The sequence below is a fragment of the Protobothrops mucrosquamatus genome, unplaced genomic scaffold (genome assembly GCF_001527695.2).
Source record: "Protobothrops mucrosquamatus isolate PMUCROS unplaced genomic scaffold, P.Mucros_1.0 scaffold1794, whole genome shotgun sequence".
NCBI lineage: Eukaryota > Metazoa > Chordata > Lepidosauria > Squamata > Viperidae > Protobothrops > Protobothrops mucrosquamatus.
In genome coordinates, this window is record NW_015387932.1 from 159,425 (window position 1) to 176,930 (window position 17,506).

At 37.6% G+C, this 17,506-nt stretch overlaps 1 protein-coding gene across 1 annotated transcript in view; it reads right to left on the reverse strand.

Moving 5' to 3' along the window:
- SLC25A48 (solute carrier family 25 member 48) overlaps positions 1–15,836 on the reverse strand; it is a 16,920-nt gene extending 1,084 nt beyond the window's left edge. The window contains exons 1-3 of the mRNA XM_015823187.1: positions 15,590–15,836; positions 13,803–14,060; positions 6,452–6,585 (exon numbers count right to left, since the gene is read on the reverse strand). Coding sequence (XP_015678673.1) covers positions 6,452–6,585; positions 13,803–14,060; positions 15,590–15,821 — 624 coding nt within the window. The 5' untranslated portion in view covers positions 15,822–15,836. The remainder of the gene's footprint in view (positions 1–6,451; positions 6,586–13,802; positions 14,061–15,589) is intronic.
- Positions 15,837–17,506: the final 1,670 nt, after the last annotated feature.

Consider the following 17,506-nt stretch of genomic DNA (forward strand, 5'->3'; position numbering starts at 1 on the left):
TCTTCTTCTTCTTCTTCTTCTTCTTCTTCTTCTTCTTCTTCTTCTTCTTCTTCTTCTTCTTCTTCTTCTTCTTCTTCTTCTTCTTCTTCTTCTTCTTCTTCTTCTTCTTCTTCTTCTTCTCCTTCTCCTTCTCCTTCTCCTTCTCCTTCTCCTTCTCCTTCTCCTCCTCCTCCTCCTCCTCCTCCTCCTCCTCCTCCTTCTTTCCCAGAAATATAGTAAATCCATCTGGGATAGTACCATAAACCCATAGTCTAAATGATTAGGAAAAAGTGTTGGCTACAAAATTACTGTAACAGTAAAATTTCATCTTCACAACTCACAGGTCTTTTAATGTAAAAGAAGAAATGTGTCAAAATTTCTGGGAAGTTTTGGAAAATTTCTATGTTTGTAAAAATGTGAATAATTTTTTCTCGCATCAGACCTATCATAGTAACTTCCCCATTTGTTTACAAGTGTGTGTGTGTATACTGTATATACACACACACCACCTTTGACAGAAAACAATCATAAGCATTCTGGATTAAAAATAGAGGTGCACCAATGCACAAAACTGAAATATTTTAGCATTTATATATAAAGGTTGGGTTCAGAACTCACAAGCAGACTCTGAAGAATTGGAGAAAGATTAGTAATGGAGAGTTTGACTAGATAACTCAATAATGACACCAGGATGAAAAGTCCTTCAAGAGGCTCTTTTTTGAAGATGGTGAAGGTGGTGGTGATGACTTTTTTAGTTACAACGTTCTGATTATGAAATACTTTCTCTAGAAAGAACCAGTGCACATCTAATAATGCTATTCCAACATCAAGGAAATGTGACCAGAAATTTTAATATAGTTTTCATGTTATTGTTAGCATGTATTGCTGCTTTAAACATTATTTTATAATATTTTTATTATTTATATAAGTAACTTGGTTTTAAATTGAAGCTGATGACTGTGTGATCCTCATGCATAGTTGATGCAGAACATATTCTCAGATGCTGCTATTCTCTTTGACCTGACTATCAGTCTGAACAAGACAAAAGTACTTTATACCATGCCACATATTAACCCTGTAGAACCTCTAAGTTGTCCATGCAAGCAATACAAAGATGCTGGTAAAGGATACCCTATGCCACTGTGACATCCTGCCATGGGAACTAGAAGCTGACAGAACCCACTGGCAAGTCCTATGCTATGAAGCCTCCACTGGCTTTGAAGACAGGCACCACCTAAAACTGATAAAAAAAGGGTAAGCAGCACCACAAAATAACACCCACAGTTATAACAATGGCCTTCCAGTGTCCCCATTTTGCTATAGATTCTGTGCTTTCAGGCTTAGACTGCAAAGCCATTTCTGTCCACAGATGAACTGCACAATAGAGTGTTGTCTTTGAACCCAAGGAACGTGTGTGTGTGGGGGGGGGCAGGTATTCATGTTATATTTACTTACAGATCAAAATAGCTAAATTAATCTCCAGCAAAAAGTAATCAAGTGCCTTTCCTTTTATGTATCAACATAGATTTCAATCTGTGATAATTGATAGTAATATATGGAAAGAGTTCTAAGTAAAAGAGTTGCATAAATATTATACAATAGTTTACTATTGTGAAAATGCAAAAGAATTGACTGATTTTTGTTCTATAGGCTCTCACTACAATAATCTGATTGACCCAGCACCCATAATGCTTTGCTCCATAAATGGAAGGAAACTCCCATCTCCCTGCCCTGGTTATGTTCATATAATGTTCTCATGGATATGCTTGTAGACAGAACCAAGACAGATTGAATTTTTTTTTCTTGGCATTAGTGTTTGGAGGAAAAAAGTTTGCTGATCTAATTCCAAATAAACGGGAGGGGACTCGTCCATTCCTAATTACTGATTAAAAATGAACAGGAAAGCAGAATACATCAGCAGATTACTTGCTCAGGTTTTTCTCTAAAATATCCTTTAGATTAGGGGTAGGTATTTTTGAGGAGTGAGAGCCACACTCAATAACACAAGCTGAGCAAAGGGAAGGACAGATGTGAAGGAGGCCAAGATTTGGGGGGGAATGTCTGGAAGGGTGTTACAGTTCAGGAGAGTTGTTGTTTTAGTCATTCTTTTTTAAAAAAAAATAAAATGCTTAGGGCCTGCTTTCTAGTGTTTTTGTGTGTGCATGCACAGGGATTAATTTTCTGCCTCAAAATTGTAAGAAGCAGTGTCTTGATGTTTCTGATTTTCACTAGTGACTAATTATCAAACAGTTGTGAGATCCTAAGGGCATGGGAGAAGTGAAGTGAAGATAAAAAGAGAAGCAGCTACCCTAAGGACAGAGCAAGTATAAATCAGATGTAGACATAATATTAGAAATAACTCTGTAAACCACATCATAAATATTGTTGCTATGACTTGTTTGATGAATCAGTGTAAACAAAATATGAGCCAGAAACCAATAATTTGCCCCCAAGAAAGGTTCAGATTGAAACCATGATGCTCCTTTGTCTTCCATATACAAATCCAGTCCCCTGTGTTCTCTCCCTCTCCCTTCTTCCCTCTCTCCCCCTCCCCCTCTCTCCCTCCAATGGAAATTCAGGAGGAGGCAGCTGTATTTTCAGGTACAACTTTAGTCAACCTAGTCATTTTCACTACTTAGAATTCCAAAGTAAGCATGCTGAAAAAGGATTTCTAGAATGTTTAATCCAAGAAATCTGGAAGGCCCTTGAATAGTGAAGATCATCCATCCATCCTTCCTTCCTTCCTTCCTTCCATCCATCCATCCATCCATCCATCCATCCATCCATCCATCCATTCATCCATCCATCCATCCATCCATCCATCCATCCATCCATCCATCCATCCATCCATCCATCCATCCATCCAAAATTAACTTTTCCAAGGCCACGGACTTCCAAACAGGTACAATCATGTTATTTTAAATAAACAGTCGATCACATTCCATGTTAGAATTCATCTAGTAGGGAAATGGCATTCTTCCACAAAGAACAAGATTAAACAATCTTGTGAACGCCTGCAGGCAGTGAGAAACTGGCTTTGGAAATGCCCATGGAGAAATAACAGCAAGATTGATATTCTTAAATTGATATAATGTGATGACTGAGACAAGCACTGAGATTTTCTATGTATATTTATATTGATACTCAGTATGTCTGTTGAACCAACTACTATGCCTGCAGAAAAATAAGTGTGGGGAGTGACAGTATAAATGTCTGAGCTGTATTTTGAATTATAAATGGGTTCGTAGCAAGATTGACTAGATGGAGCAGGATTGAACAGACAAGAATAACGTTTTGAAAAATAAGTCAATTTATTAACTTTTGGGACTTAAGACTATAATTCCATTGATAAATTGTACAAGGTCTTGCCAACTGATGCTATCAGCAGAATAGAAGTCTTGGATTTATGGATTATTTGAAATGCCATTGTTGATTATATTCAAAATGAGCCACTACCTCAAAAAATGGGCAAAGAATTTATAATTTATGAATATCATAAAAAAGGAAACTGGAATATATTTGGGACATATGATATGCCATGAGAAATATCAATTACTTCAACTAATTGCAGAAAGAAAAAGTCAAGGGAAAATGATATGCATCCTAACAGAAAAATCTTATTTTCATATTTGGACAAAAAAAGAGACTTATTTCTGTTAGTAAGATCAAAAAACCAAATAAAATTATGCTCGTTGCTTTGCTTCAGACGTCTAGTTATTAGGCTTTTCTATTTATAACTGTGTAAAGCTTTGAAAAGGTGTTTTGCTTCAATAAAGGGTTGTGTAAATCATGCTTTGGAAACAACCCAAAACAATGCGCTGATCTACCTCCAGTACTTCTTGGGGTTGCTGGGCAAGGATTCAGAGTGATGCACATTCCATTCTTGGTGAGAATCATATTTTGTGGTACCGACTATCTCCATGAACCATAATGCTCAAAATACTGGTGGCTGCCTGCATAGGAGGAAGACCATTAGAGGTTCCACCTCTCATTGCTGTACCTGATTTTGTGAGCTAATATATGAAATTACATTAAGTCTTCAACTAACGGAAATGGGATGACTTTCTTGAGAATTCCAGGAATTTTCCAACATAGCAGGAGGACTGAATTAGAACCACTGATCTACTAACATCCAGAAGGGTAAAACCACCTGTGACATCCCTGTTGATTTAGTTTTAGTTGCCTATATTTGTGTTGCTACCTTCAAAATTCATATATTGTTACAAGCTACAATTCAGAGTCTGATCTTGACTCTGGAGATGTTACTCCAGCTGAACCTGTGCTTCATAATACCTTCATAAATGACTTAGATGAGGGAATAGAAGGGGATCTCATCAGATTTGCAGATGACATTAAGCTGGCGGGAACAGCCAACACCTCAGAAGACAAGCTCAGGATCCAAAAAGATCTTGATAGACTTGAACAATGGGCGCTATCCAACAAAATGACATTTAGTGTGGTAGAAAAGCAAGGTTTTACACCTAGGCAGGAAAAACCAAAGGTACAAGTACAGATTAGGCGAAACCTGACTCAAAAACAGTAACTGTGAGATGGACCTTGGAGTCCTAGTGGACAATCACTTAAACATGAGTCAGCAGTGTGTGGCAGCAGCCAAAAAAGCTAATACAATCCTTGGTTATATAAACAGAGGCATAGAATCAAAATCACATGAAGTATTATTACCACTTTATAAAGTCTTAGTAAGGCCACATCTGGAATACTGCATCCAGTTTTGGTCACCACATTACAAAAAAGATGTTGAGACTTTGGAAAAAGTGCAAAGAAGAGCAACTAAGATGATTAGCAGTATTCTAGTATTTGAGAGGCTGCCATAGGGAGGAGGGGGGGTCAACTTATTTTCCAAAGCACCAGAGGGCAGGAGAAGAAACAATGGATAGAAACTGATCAAGGAGAGAAGCAACCTGGAATTAAGGAGAAACTTCGTAACAGTGAGGACAATTAACCAGTGGAACAGCTTTCCTTCAGACGTTGTGGGTGCTTCATCACTCAAGGTTTTTAAGAGAAGACTGGACGGCCACTTGTCTGGAATGATATAGGGCAGAGGTCCCCAACCTTTTGGGCACCAGGGACCAGTTCCGTGGAGAGAGGTTTTTCCACGGACTGGAGAGTGCGTGGTTTTGGGTGCTGCCTCCATCTTGCGGATGGGACTTTGCTTGTTTGTGCGGCCCAGTTGTTGGCATGTCGCGGCCCAGTACTGGTCCATGGACTGGGAGTTGAGGACCCCTGATATAGGGACTCCTGCTTGGGCAGACCTGGAAGGCCTCCAAGGTCCCTTCCAGCTCTATTCTGATTATTCAGAATTGTCAGCCTCAGGAATCAAAAAGCCAGGATTCAATTGAGGCTCATTAGTCACAGGCATCTCCTGTTCGAATGGAGCAATCCGATGATGAGACATAAGCCCCAAGTGTTGATACATAAAGAAGCAAGCAGAACAATTTTCCTCAATGAGACTTCTTGTGAAACAAAAATCAAGGCATGCGTAATTGCAGCCAGTACTGCAGATAGATTTAGCTCTGGTACTTGAGTCCTTGTTGGAGACAACCATTTGGCTATCCAGCTCTTGAATTGTGTTCTTGCTTCTTATTTGTGGCTCTTAACTCTTGGACCACCCGACTATTGATTTGGAGTCCTGTGACTTTTGGAATCTCTATGGACAACGCTATTGCTACTTGGACTGTGTTCGACTCCTTTCAGGCAAGCATTTTTTTACTAAGCATTTCAATTGCATCCCTGTCTGCTATTATTTGCCTAAACTACAGCAAATATTCTTGCTTCTAAAGTGCTGTGTGTATGTGAGGGAGAGAAAGAGCAACCTTGAAATATATATTTTGCTTGAGCTGCAGCAATTACATGAATCATTTGAGTACTGTAACATGATGTGGCAATACTGCTTCAAATGAGATAATGAATGAGACTTCTTAGTGGTGCTGATTCCATTTAGCTACTCTGATCTCATAGCTGCTGATAGATCTATTCTACAAGTTCTGCTCTATTTATATATCTATTTTTAAAATTACTAAATTTATGCCCTCCATTTCTATGTATTTGATCATCAAGGCAGCTTACAATAAAAATATTTAAATATAAAGTAGAAAAACATTAATAAAATTAAATCCATATAAAGTATATTTAAATTACCTTTTAAAAACATCTGAGAAAATGGCCAGAATTCTGGTCCTTATATTTTGACCAGAAATTTTATGGTATGGTTTTATTGAAATTTCCATTGGTGGGTTTGAAGGTAAAAGGATCGGACTAATGAAAGCAGCATTTTTGTATCACTTTTTTCTACATGCATGCCTAAAGTTTGTGGTGTGATGTGATGCTGCCTTTGTCATTCTGACCTTAGTTTCTCCCCCACTTCCCATGGATGCAACTCTATAATTGGGATAATTTATTTATATTAAGTTTGTTACCAATAATGTAGTATTCTCAAAAGGCTAGTGCTTACTTTTAAACCTTCACTGTTGTAACTTTGATAGATACAGTCAATGACTCCTTTGTATTTGTTTAAATAAACCCCATCTGCTTGGAGACGACATTTCACAACATCCATAGGAGTTGCTGTTCCCCAAGATATGATTCCTAGGGAGAAATTGGTAGACGTTAGTCATTAGATAGACAATACACTTTGAATTCATTTATGAAACCAAATAGCTGGGTTAGTATCTTTTGGGATGAAGGAATTGGAGAAATCTTAAAAATGGGGGATAGGGGATTTGTAAAAGCAAAACATTTTGGTTTAGAAGTATTTTTGCTAAGGTGGGGAAAGAGTGGCAAAATGTTATTATAGGTAATCCTTGCTTAATGATTGCTCTGTTTAGCAACCATTCAAAATTATGATGGCACTGAAATAGTAACTTTACAACCAACCATCTCAGCACCCCCACAGACATGTGATCACCATTTGGGCACCTCACAACTGGTCAGGACTTGCAACCATTGCAGTGACTCTCAGCCATGTGACCACTACTTGTATGCTTCATAGCTGGTTTCTGTCAAACAATCAATGGAGAAGCTGGCAGTATACTCACAAGTTGTGAATATGTGATGTCTCTCATAATGATGATAGGTGACTCATTTAATGACTGCAGAGAAGTGAGGTTATGAGTCCATCAAAATAATCATCAATGACTTGCTGATTGGAAATATCCCTGTCATCAATGTAGCCTGGCATTGGGCTAGAAATATGTTTTTATTAAAGTTTTTAAACTTTTTAAATTTAAATTAATAATTTTCCCCTTTCTAGTTCCTGCACCTCTGACACGAGACGAGATGAGTCCAAGTGATGTTTTGCTTAATGACTACATCATTTAGCAATCAAATTGATAGTCCCAATTGTGATCATTAAGCAAGGGCTAACTGTATAATTAATAGGCTTATTTTGAAAGTGAAAATATAGCTAAAAGTTCTCTAGAATCCCAACAAGGCCTCTGTAGATAATGCTTTATCACAAAGACCATCTGTTTAAGACTTTAACCTTGTTTGTTCTAGGTTCCAAGCTGTCAATCAGACTATTTTGTATTGTTGTGTTCTATTGGGACACAACCTGAAATGTTTAATTGTACTTTTAGGAGGGCACTTGATATATTTTGAGTATTCCAGCCATAAAAAACAATAAGCACTCAGAAGAATCTCTAGCTTCCTTGCTTTTCATACAAGGGCTTTACAAATAGATGCATTGGTAGTACAAATTGACTGGTACCTGGAGTCCATCCTGGCCAAAGTGATGACTTCAAAAATATTTTTTTAAACATTCCCTTAGGAAATAATAGGGCAATGTTTAAAAAAAAAACCACAGAAAAATGTAGTTAATTTAGGTTCTCTTATCAGAAAAATTCTGGAATTCTTCCTTCAACAGATAAATATTTTCAACTTTTTTTAAAAAAAAATCCAAAAACAATGGCATCCAAATCAAACTGAGATACTGTAGTAAAAGAATGACACACAGGGAACAATGTCATGATACAAGTGCTCCAACTTAGATACTTGCACCAGAGTCAAGACACGAATATGTAAGAGCAGTAGTTTCATGATGATATCACCACATATATGTCATCATTTTGGTATCCGCACAGTTTGCTGCAGATGCCACCTTATAAATATTTTGCCATTTGCCATTCCTGCTCCCCTTAACATGATAATCTGAATCAGCATGATTTTCAATTAGAACCTCCTAGTCTGAAGAGGCAGACAGACAAAAATGAGAAACAACAGATGAATTTTATTATTCCCTTGACCAATTTTTCTGTAAACTCGGTGACAGGTAACAGCAAGGATTATTACTCCACCTTTTTAGCCAGCCTATAGACAAAACATAAAAGCAACTATTGCTTTTTGCTGTTTTGTTAGTTGGGAAAAAAATAGGCTACTAGTGCTTAACTACATGAATAAAATTAATATTTCTGTGGGGGGGAAATAATAATTTTGCCAGGCTCTGCAATGTAAAGTATCTCACAGTCATAGTCTCAGAACAAACCCACAAAACAACAGTCCAGACATAGTACTAAGAACTACCCAAATGTTCAAAACAGCTGTTTTGCTCCAATATTGAAGAAATACAAATGACTTATTTAGTATACTAATATATTCTATATTAGTAATTTAGCGTTTTAATGTTAACACAATCATATTTGAGGTCCAAGTATTTTGAGGATCAAAAGTTTTCTCACTCCTAATTATGGCCTCTACTGTTGCCTACCAAACAACTATGTTTCTTCTCAACAATTATATTAGGATTAACTACATTATTATGTAGGGTCTCCCTGCAGAAACATTGTGATGGAATCACAATGCCCAGTCCCCAACTATGACACTCTGACACCCGTGGAGAGAATGATGGGGAGGGCATGGAATAATTGAGATGGTTCACATAGCTGCAGGAATGCCACCATCTCTTTCCCATAGGAATAGATAATGGGACTAATGGGTAATGAAGGAAAAGTTCTTCCTACTGGCTAGAACAGATGTGGGCATTTTATGGGCTGCAGGCCACATTCAGCTAGTAGGCTATTCCAGTTCGATCTGCAGTGGCAGGCGTCATTGGGGCTGGGCCATCATTAGTGTTGGCAGTGGGGTGTTGGCTGCAGGAGGTGGAGTGTCATCAGGGTGGGACATTGTCGGGGTGGAATGGCAGAGCAGAGCATTATCAAGGGCAGGGCATCATTGGGGGGCAGTGGCCCTCAACAACAGCTTCAGTTTCTCATGTGGCCCCTTGGGAAAATTAATTGTTTACCCCTGGGCTAGAACAAGCCTAGGTTTCCTTGCTTTATATGACATTATTAATGTAGCAGTTTAAGGTCATCCCTAAACTATTACATTAATAATATTTGGACCATTTATTTGGATCCTAAACTGCTACATTAATATATTTGGACCATTTATTTGAACCATCTCAATTATTCCATGCCCTACCCATCATTCTCTCCACAGGTGTCGGAGTGTCATCATTGAGAGTGGGTCGTTGTGTTTCCATCACAATGTTTCCACAGGGAGACCCTACCTAATACTAAATACTAAAATTACTTACCCCAATACTAAATTACTTTTACAACTAGAAAAGCTTCAAGTTTAACAAATAATCTGGATACATAAAACTATGCCAAGATATTGAATGGTAGGTGTAATGTGGGATCAACCCTAAAAAAACATTAATTCAAAATAACTTTAAAAGAAGCAACTATTTTATATTCAGGTAGTCCTCATCTTACAACCATTCATTTAGTGACCATTCGAAGTTATAATGGCATTGAAAAAAGTAACTTAAAGACAGTTGTAGTATCCTGGTTGGTCACATGATCAACATTCAGACACTTGGCAACTGGAATGTATTTATGACACCTGCAGTGTCCCAGGAATATTGCAACTATCTGACAAGCAATGTTAACAGGGAACCCAGATTCACTTAACAAATGTGTTACTAACTTAACAACTGCAGTGATTCACTTAACAAGTATGGCAAGAAAGGTTGTAAAAGGGGACAAAACTCACTTAAGAACTGTCTTGCTTAGCAACAGAAATGTTAGGCTTAGTTGTGGTTGTAAGTCAAAGATTATCACTAAATGTTTTACAGAATATTTGAGTGCCACTCAAACATGGTATAATCTTAAAATTCCGCATACCTCAAGCACAATTGCACCAGAGTTTCAGATAAATGGACTGTATATTATAAGTTAACCTATGTTTTGCACATTGCTCTATGTCTGTGAATGTTTTTACAGAGCATTGGCTTGGAGGAATGTGGTTAGGTTGTGCTACTCTTGTGAAATGCTGGAAAAAAATCTATTCATGTTAACCAATAACTGGCTTTGCTTTTATGTGAGCCAGTGCCAAGGTTTGAAAACAATTGGACAGATTAAATACTGACTGCAATGAAAATCTATTATTCAAAATAAATTAGGAGACTATAAAAGAGAGAACAGAATAGCCAAACGGTTTCATGTTATTTTATAAATTAGAAAACCAACCTACAATGGCACAAAGCAGAAATTACTATGCCTCAATAGAAATTGTTACATGAGGGGGAAAAAAAGAGGAAAGCCAGTGATTTTCTGTGAGGAAAAAAAGGAAAGTTTGTGATTTTTTCCACATTCCTGTATTAAAAAAATAGCTAATTGTAACAATACATGACTTTAAAAAAGAGATCAAATTTTTTATCTACATTGTGACGATACATGCCATGATAACATTAAATCAGATTTACAACCTTGACCTTAGAGATATTTCTTCCCCTTTCCCCTTTTCTAGTAAAAGAAAAATAGATCTGGTTTCTCAAAATCTCATCCCCAACATGTCATATTTTCTTTTTGCATCCTTGCCGGTATAAGCGTCCTTGAATATCTGTGCTAACTTTACTGGAATAGTACACACCAGTATGATCAAGGTATTTTGTTTGGATCTAGATTTTCTGACGTGACTTGGTAGACTATATTTTCATTCAGTTCTGTTCATGTAACTCTGAATCAATCAACCAGTTTTAATTTTGGTCACAGATCAGTTTATAATTAATAACATAACAATTATGCTAAAGAAGAAATAAAAATAAAAACTCATAACAGAATAAAATAAAGATAAAATTATTAAAGTAGAAAAGCAAAGTACAGATATAAAATGCAAAAGAATCCTATAAAACTACAATTAAATTTTACAGTAAATAATCTAAATAGCAATAGCACTTAGACTTATATACCACTTCATAGTGCTTTACAGCCTTCTCTAAGTGGTTTATAGAGTCAGCCTATTGCCCCCAACAATCTGGGTCCTCATTTTACCGACCTCAGAAAGATGGAAGGCTGAGTCGACCCTGAGTCAACCACTCAGAATCAAACTCCTGGAGTGAGCAGTGAGTTAGCCTGCAGTACTGCATTCTAACTACTGTGCCACCACAGCTCAATAAATGCTATAAACAAAGACAAATAACTATAAAAGGATATAAATAATACTAGAATTTATAAAGCACTACGATAATACAAGACAATGTTAGCTTATGCTACAGTATTCTTTACACTTGCTGAAGCTCTTCTAGTGTTTTCTGTAATTAAGACCATTATGCTTCAGACAATAACAAATAAAATAAAGTAAAATGAAAACAGAGAGCCATAAAAGTATAAAAGAGGAAGGAGGAAAGGGAGGAAAATATATTGACTTATGGGAGCCTAGTTAAAGCTCAGCATCACCTCACTTGGAGGAATTTTTACATTTAATCATAGGTCTAACATAAAATCTGGCTATATAGTTTGAAATCTCTACCACCCAATTAACTAGCAAGAAACTAAGATATTCAGCCTCTAGCCAGCCCAGATATTGTGTTATATATGGGGAAATACACATTTCCATAGATTTCTATAAAAAAGGCAATTCATCAACACATAACCCTCAGTTTCAGCTTCCCCTTCACTACAAAGACAAAGCTGCAGCTTTTTTGGTGTATTCTAGAACTTTCCATCTAGAAAAGAGGAAGGGAGGGCACAATAGTAGAAGCTCTTCTGTGTTTTTGGGGATAATACTGTATAGACATTCCTCTATTTACATTCTGAAAGGCTGTTTATAACAGGGCTTTTCAACCAGTGGTACGGGTACCACCTGTGGTACATTGGCACCTGGCAGGTGGTACATGACCATCCTAGAAAAGTGGTAGCAGGGGAGGGGAATCAGCTGAGCTGGTGGCAGCACCGCACAAGCCTGAGCGAGAGATGGCTGGAGCTGCAGGGCTGTCAGGGCTCAGCGGAAGCACCAGGATCAGTGCTGCTTTCCAGCTGATCGGAGCTTCTTTGGGGCTGTCAGGGCTCAGTGGAAGCACCAGGATCAGCACCAGGCTCCAGCTGGAGCTCAGCGCTGATCCTGGTGCTTCTGCTGAGCCCTGAAGAAGCACCAATCAGCTGGAAAGCAGCACTGATCCTGGCACTTCTGCTGAACACAGAATAAGTACTGATCAGCTGGAATGTTGCAGCATCTCCAGGGTCTTGTGATTTACACTCAGATGCTTGGCAACTGATTCATATTTATGACGGTCACGGTGTCCCAGGGTCATGTGAAGTGACCAAAACCTGCTGCAACCACCCAGCAAATGGGGGTGAATAAAAACCAAACACCCCCGCTGCCAATCCTCAACAGAAATGCTCACAACAATGAAAACCTCGGACAGGAGGAAGAGCGCCGCTGGGTGGGCAGGCAGGTGTCTTGCTCGGCTGTGGCTTGGGGGGCACTTTTTTCAGTGCCATTGTAACTTCGAACAGTTACTAAGCGAACTGTTGTAAGTCGAGGACTACCTGTACTTTATCACTTTTTTTCCTTTTTCTTTTTTTTGGTCATCAAGTTTTTGACACCTTGCTAGGCAACTGGTGGTACTCGGATGTTGCCATATCCTAAAACTGGCACAATGGATGAAAAGGTTGAAAAGTCCTGGTTTATAAGTCCATATTAAAACTGAAAGTCAGATATTTTTTTCAAATCCTGTGGATGAAAAGAAAAGTAGGTTCTCCTTTTTACAACTAAGAATATTTCCACATGTGCAAAAACTTCAGCAAAAGGGAGCAAGGCTTATGGACGCTAAGGCATTAAAACAAGGAGATAAGAAGAAAACCAGAATCACTGTGGGGGGGAGAAGATACTTTTTCCATTTCTGTCTGAATGACCAATTCAAAATATAACACTTAAGAGCAAAAAAGAAACTTCCCTGCAAGCATCCAGTGCTGCAGGGAGCAGTCCAAGCCTTAAAAAAATCTGTTTAAATAAATTTACACTTTTAACAAGTGTAGTGCTGCCTACTCTCCGAAAAAAAATAGCTAAAAACAGTATGTCTTGTAAAACCTGCCATTCTCACATCTCTTCTACTTCTGAGGAAGATTAGAGGATTCTACTCTTCCTCCATATCCTTTTCTTTTTTACTTTAAAATTGTGTCTTTCTTCCTACAAAACATTTAGGGGGATTTGGAGAAAAAAGAGAAATCTCGCTGTGACCCTTAGTGGTGGTATATTACTATAAGTTGAGGAAGAAAAAAAATACTTTTCAAGGATACTAGATTACCCTTTCCAAAACCATTCCTCCAGTACAACTAGCAATTTTTGGCAGTCCTTGATTTGTATGATATAATGAAATTAAGCTCAGTACCTGCATTCATATATACATAATGCTACTCCAAGAACTTTAAATAATACTATGAATTTTTCTGGTTTGCCTAAGATGCTAGTGTATAGCCAGTGCATTTATTTATCATTCCAATGCAAAAGCAAACCAACCATATTAAGGCCCAATGTCATGATGTGAACCCAGCCAAATAACATTCGGAAAGATAGGTTCATACCTGCAATGCCACCAGCCATCCATGCTGCAAAGGGAGTGGGAGAAAGACATTCTTCTGAAGTGATCCAGACGGAAACCAATGCATAAGGGATAAAGTAGAGGCAGTATCCTGGGACATCCCTCAGAAGCATGGCGGTCGTACCTCGAAAGAGTCCTGCCAAACCTTCCTGCTGAAGAATTGTAGCGACACAGTGAATTGGACCTCGGTAGGCAGCCTGTACTGAAACGCCAGTTGCTTTGTGCTTTATTTCCAAGTTGGCTAGAGAGGAAGTAAAAGGAGATTTCAGGGTCAGATACAAATAATTCCTCAGAGATTTGCTGTGTATATTGGCTTAGGAGGCAGGCAGTATTATTTGTTTTGATTTCTTCCAGAAAGCTAAAAGGGTAGGGATACCTCAGATCGGAGGAGGGGAGGGCATGCCAAAGGGCTGGGGTGGCCAGCGGGTATATAGCGAATTGATGAGATACCGTCTATTTTAAGGCTCTTCCTTTATCTAGGTTCACTAGATAGAAGGTAGAATAACAGAGTTGGAAGAGACCTTGTAGGTCATCTAGTCCAAGCAGGAGACACTACAACATTTCTGACAGATGGCAGTCCAGTCTCTTCTTGAAAGCTTTCAGTGATGAAGCTTCCACAACATCTGAAGGCAAACTGTTCCATTGGTTGATTGTTCTCACTGTCAGAAAATTTCTCCTTATTTCTAGGTTGAATCTCTCCTGGATCAGTTTCCATCCATTATTCCTTGTCTGGCTTTCAGCTGCTTTGGAAAATAGTATGGTGCCACCAGAAATTAGAAAAAGGAAAATGATTCATGGAATTCAAACACCCACATTTCATCCCATTGCAAGTGATGTGATATATCTGATGAAATCAGAAGTTTGCTTAATTTAGAATTGCTTTTAGCTAAATGTTTTCCTTTGACTTTATGTTTCAATTGTACTCATGTTAGTGGTGGTGTGTTTGTTTTTTCCATGTCTCATGCTCTATTTGGTTGCTTTCCAAAGAAATCTGGTTGTGATCTTTGTGCAAAACGATGCTAGACTATCGACCTGGGCCTGGACCAGCAAAATTTGTGTTGTGCAATGCTATTGGCGGCTCAAATTATATTATTAAAGAAAGGCGAATATTTTTAAATTAAGGTAAATATTTTTAATGCTATGTGATTTAAACCCAATATGGAAATATTCATACTGGATGAACTATAACTCAGAGATTCTTTCAGAGATAGCTATGTTATTGCCATATAGGAATAATTGTATGGAATAATCAATGTGCAGAACAAAATAAGGTTGGATTAAAATGATGATACATGTTTTGTGTTTGGATAGAAATATATAAGCTGTGAGTTTACTGTCATGACATCATGACATGTTATACCCTACTCTTCCTGTCCTGTCCTATCCTATCCTATCCTATCCTATCCTATCCTATCCTATCCTATCCTATCCTATCCTATCCTATCCTATCCTATCCTATCCTATCATTATATTATACATAATTGGTATGGGAAAAGAACGGTGTGGTAGCCTAGTGATGATGCTTGCCTCCCATTCAGAAGATTGAGAGTTCAATCCTAGGTAGTGGCAGATATTTGTCTCCTAGTGCACAAAGAAAATATATATATATGCTGTGACCCGCATAAGGTCAGGAAAGGTATCTGGCCAATAAACGCTCAGTTCCATCCAGTTGCCCCAACTCTACCCTAAATAAAGGAATTACAGGGTGGTAAAAAGGAAGGATTTTTTTAAACTGGTATGATAAAAAGCAAAGGTATGTTCTGGACTTACCCTTAGGAAAAGTCTGTGTCTGCATCTGTAGCCTTATTTTTACTAGGTCAACTGGGCAACCAATTCCTACTGAGAAAGCCCCAGTTACCATGCTTGCTAAAGTTATATCTGTGAGTGCAGGAGGATGGTTAGGTATCCCATAGCGATGTTGGCAAATAAACCTTTGGGTACTGCTGAAGACACCAAATACCAATGAATTATAAGCAGCAATGCTGATTAAAGGGAAAGACATTCCCTTAAAAAAACCAGTAACCTGCAAGAAAAGTAAAATAGGATGTGAATAAGACTCCACTGGAGCTGGGCAGCCAATAACTTAAATAACATTTATTTCATTGCCCCTTTAAGTCCCAAATGACAACTTTTCAATAGCTTTTTTGTTCTTGCTGGAAAACTTGCATTCCACATTCTGGACATGGCCTTATATTTTTAGTTTTTGAAAATCTTATCTGTCTCTCCATTAAGATTTTAAATTAGCAAATTAGAGGAGACTCTGAAGGGCACAGAACATATAAAATCTAAGAACTGAATATTGCTAATGACAGATGTTAGATGAATTTTGCAGTCAATGCACTTTAATAATGGAAAAGAATCGACCAATTACAGTTCTTCCCACATCTGAAACAGAAAGTGTTTATATTAAAATAAAAAAAACCCAGTTTAATATACATAGTTAGACATGAAATTTCTTTCTAGAGGTAAATAAGTAGAGCGATCTTGAAGGGATTGAGAACTGGTAGAACCACAGCACTGAGTTAGTTTCTATATCTAGCAGAAATAGGTTGCCTATGAGTGTTGTGTAAGAAATTCTGCTCTGGTCTGCTCCATTGTCCACAGGCTGGACTTAATGAGAACAAAAAGTACGTGGAAAGTCGATGAAACATAGATAATTATAATGAGTTAATTTAATGTGAGGTACAATAGGAACAATATAGAGGATATAAGAAACAGATTTCTTGGATTCTAGTAAAAAGACAGATTATGTAGTTACTAGGGAACTTCTAGTTTTCATCCAGACATCCCCTAATTATATTGTATTGGGGGATTATATATTAACTTATTAATCAATGTAGAACATATCTAAGAACTTCCCTAACATCATTAATTTTTATGACAAAGCAGAACGTACATTCTTGTGTAGGGTCTCTGATTCGTAATCCATAAAACATTGATGTACTTAGAAAGAGGTGCTCAGTGCTAGAAACTATAGTGTTGTTTTCAACAACAGAGGTGGGAAAAATGTATATGTTCCTAATTGTCCATATTAATGATCTTTAAACAGTCACTACCGTTTTGTACTATATGGCATCATCATATATTCTCTTGTGCTTCTCTAACTTTCCTTTTTCTCTTCACCAGCTGTGCTTTCTTCTGAAGAGACCCAGAACAAAGGAAGTGGATGAGAAAAAGAAAGAGGAAAAATACATATGCTTATCTCTATAAACCTTCTGGCATTGCAAATACTATATATTAGAAATATATAGGTATTAAAACCGGAAAGCACAAAAACAGACTTCTGTTAATTTGTTAAGCACCAGGAATTCTTACTTGAAATGTTAGCAGATCTTTCTGAATTCTTTTTGTAATTCTTTTTGTAGTACTCCAGAAATCATATTCTTTGACATTCTTGTTGAAGGCCACTGTCAAGCTCTTGGCAATCCACTTTTATAGAAAGCAAGATTCTCCCAGAGTTTCTTTTAATAAGATTTATTGAAAGAGAACAGAACAAGGTTACAGAGATCTCAGCTACTGGATTGCTTTACCTTAAAACCTAATTTATAGCCACCTAGTTAAAGTAGAGTTTTTCAGTCTTTTACTAACAACAACAACAACAAAAATCTGTATAAATTGACAAGGAGGGTATGATCTTAATTGATAAGAGAATATCCCGCTGGCCAGAATGTCACTTTACCTTAGGTT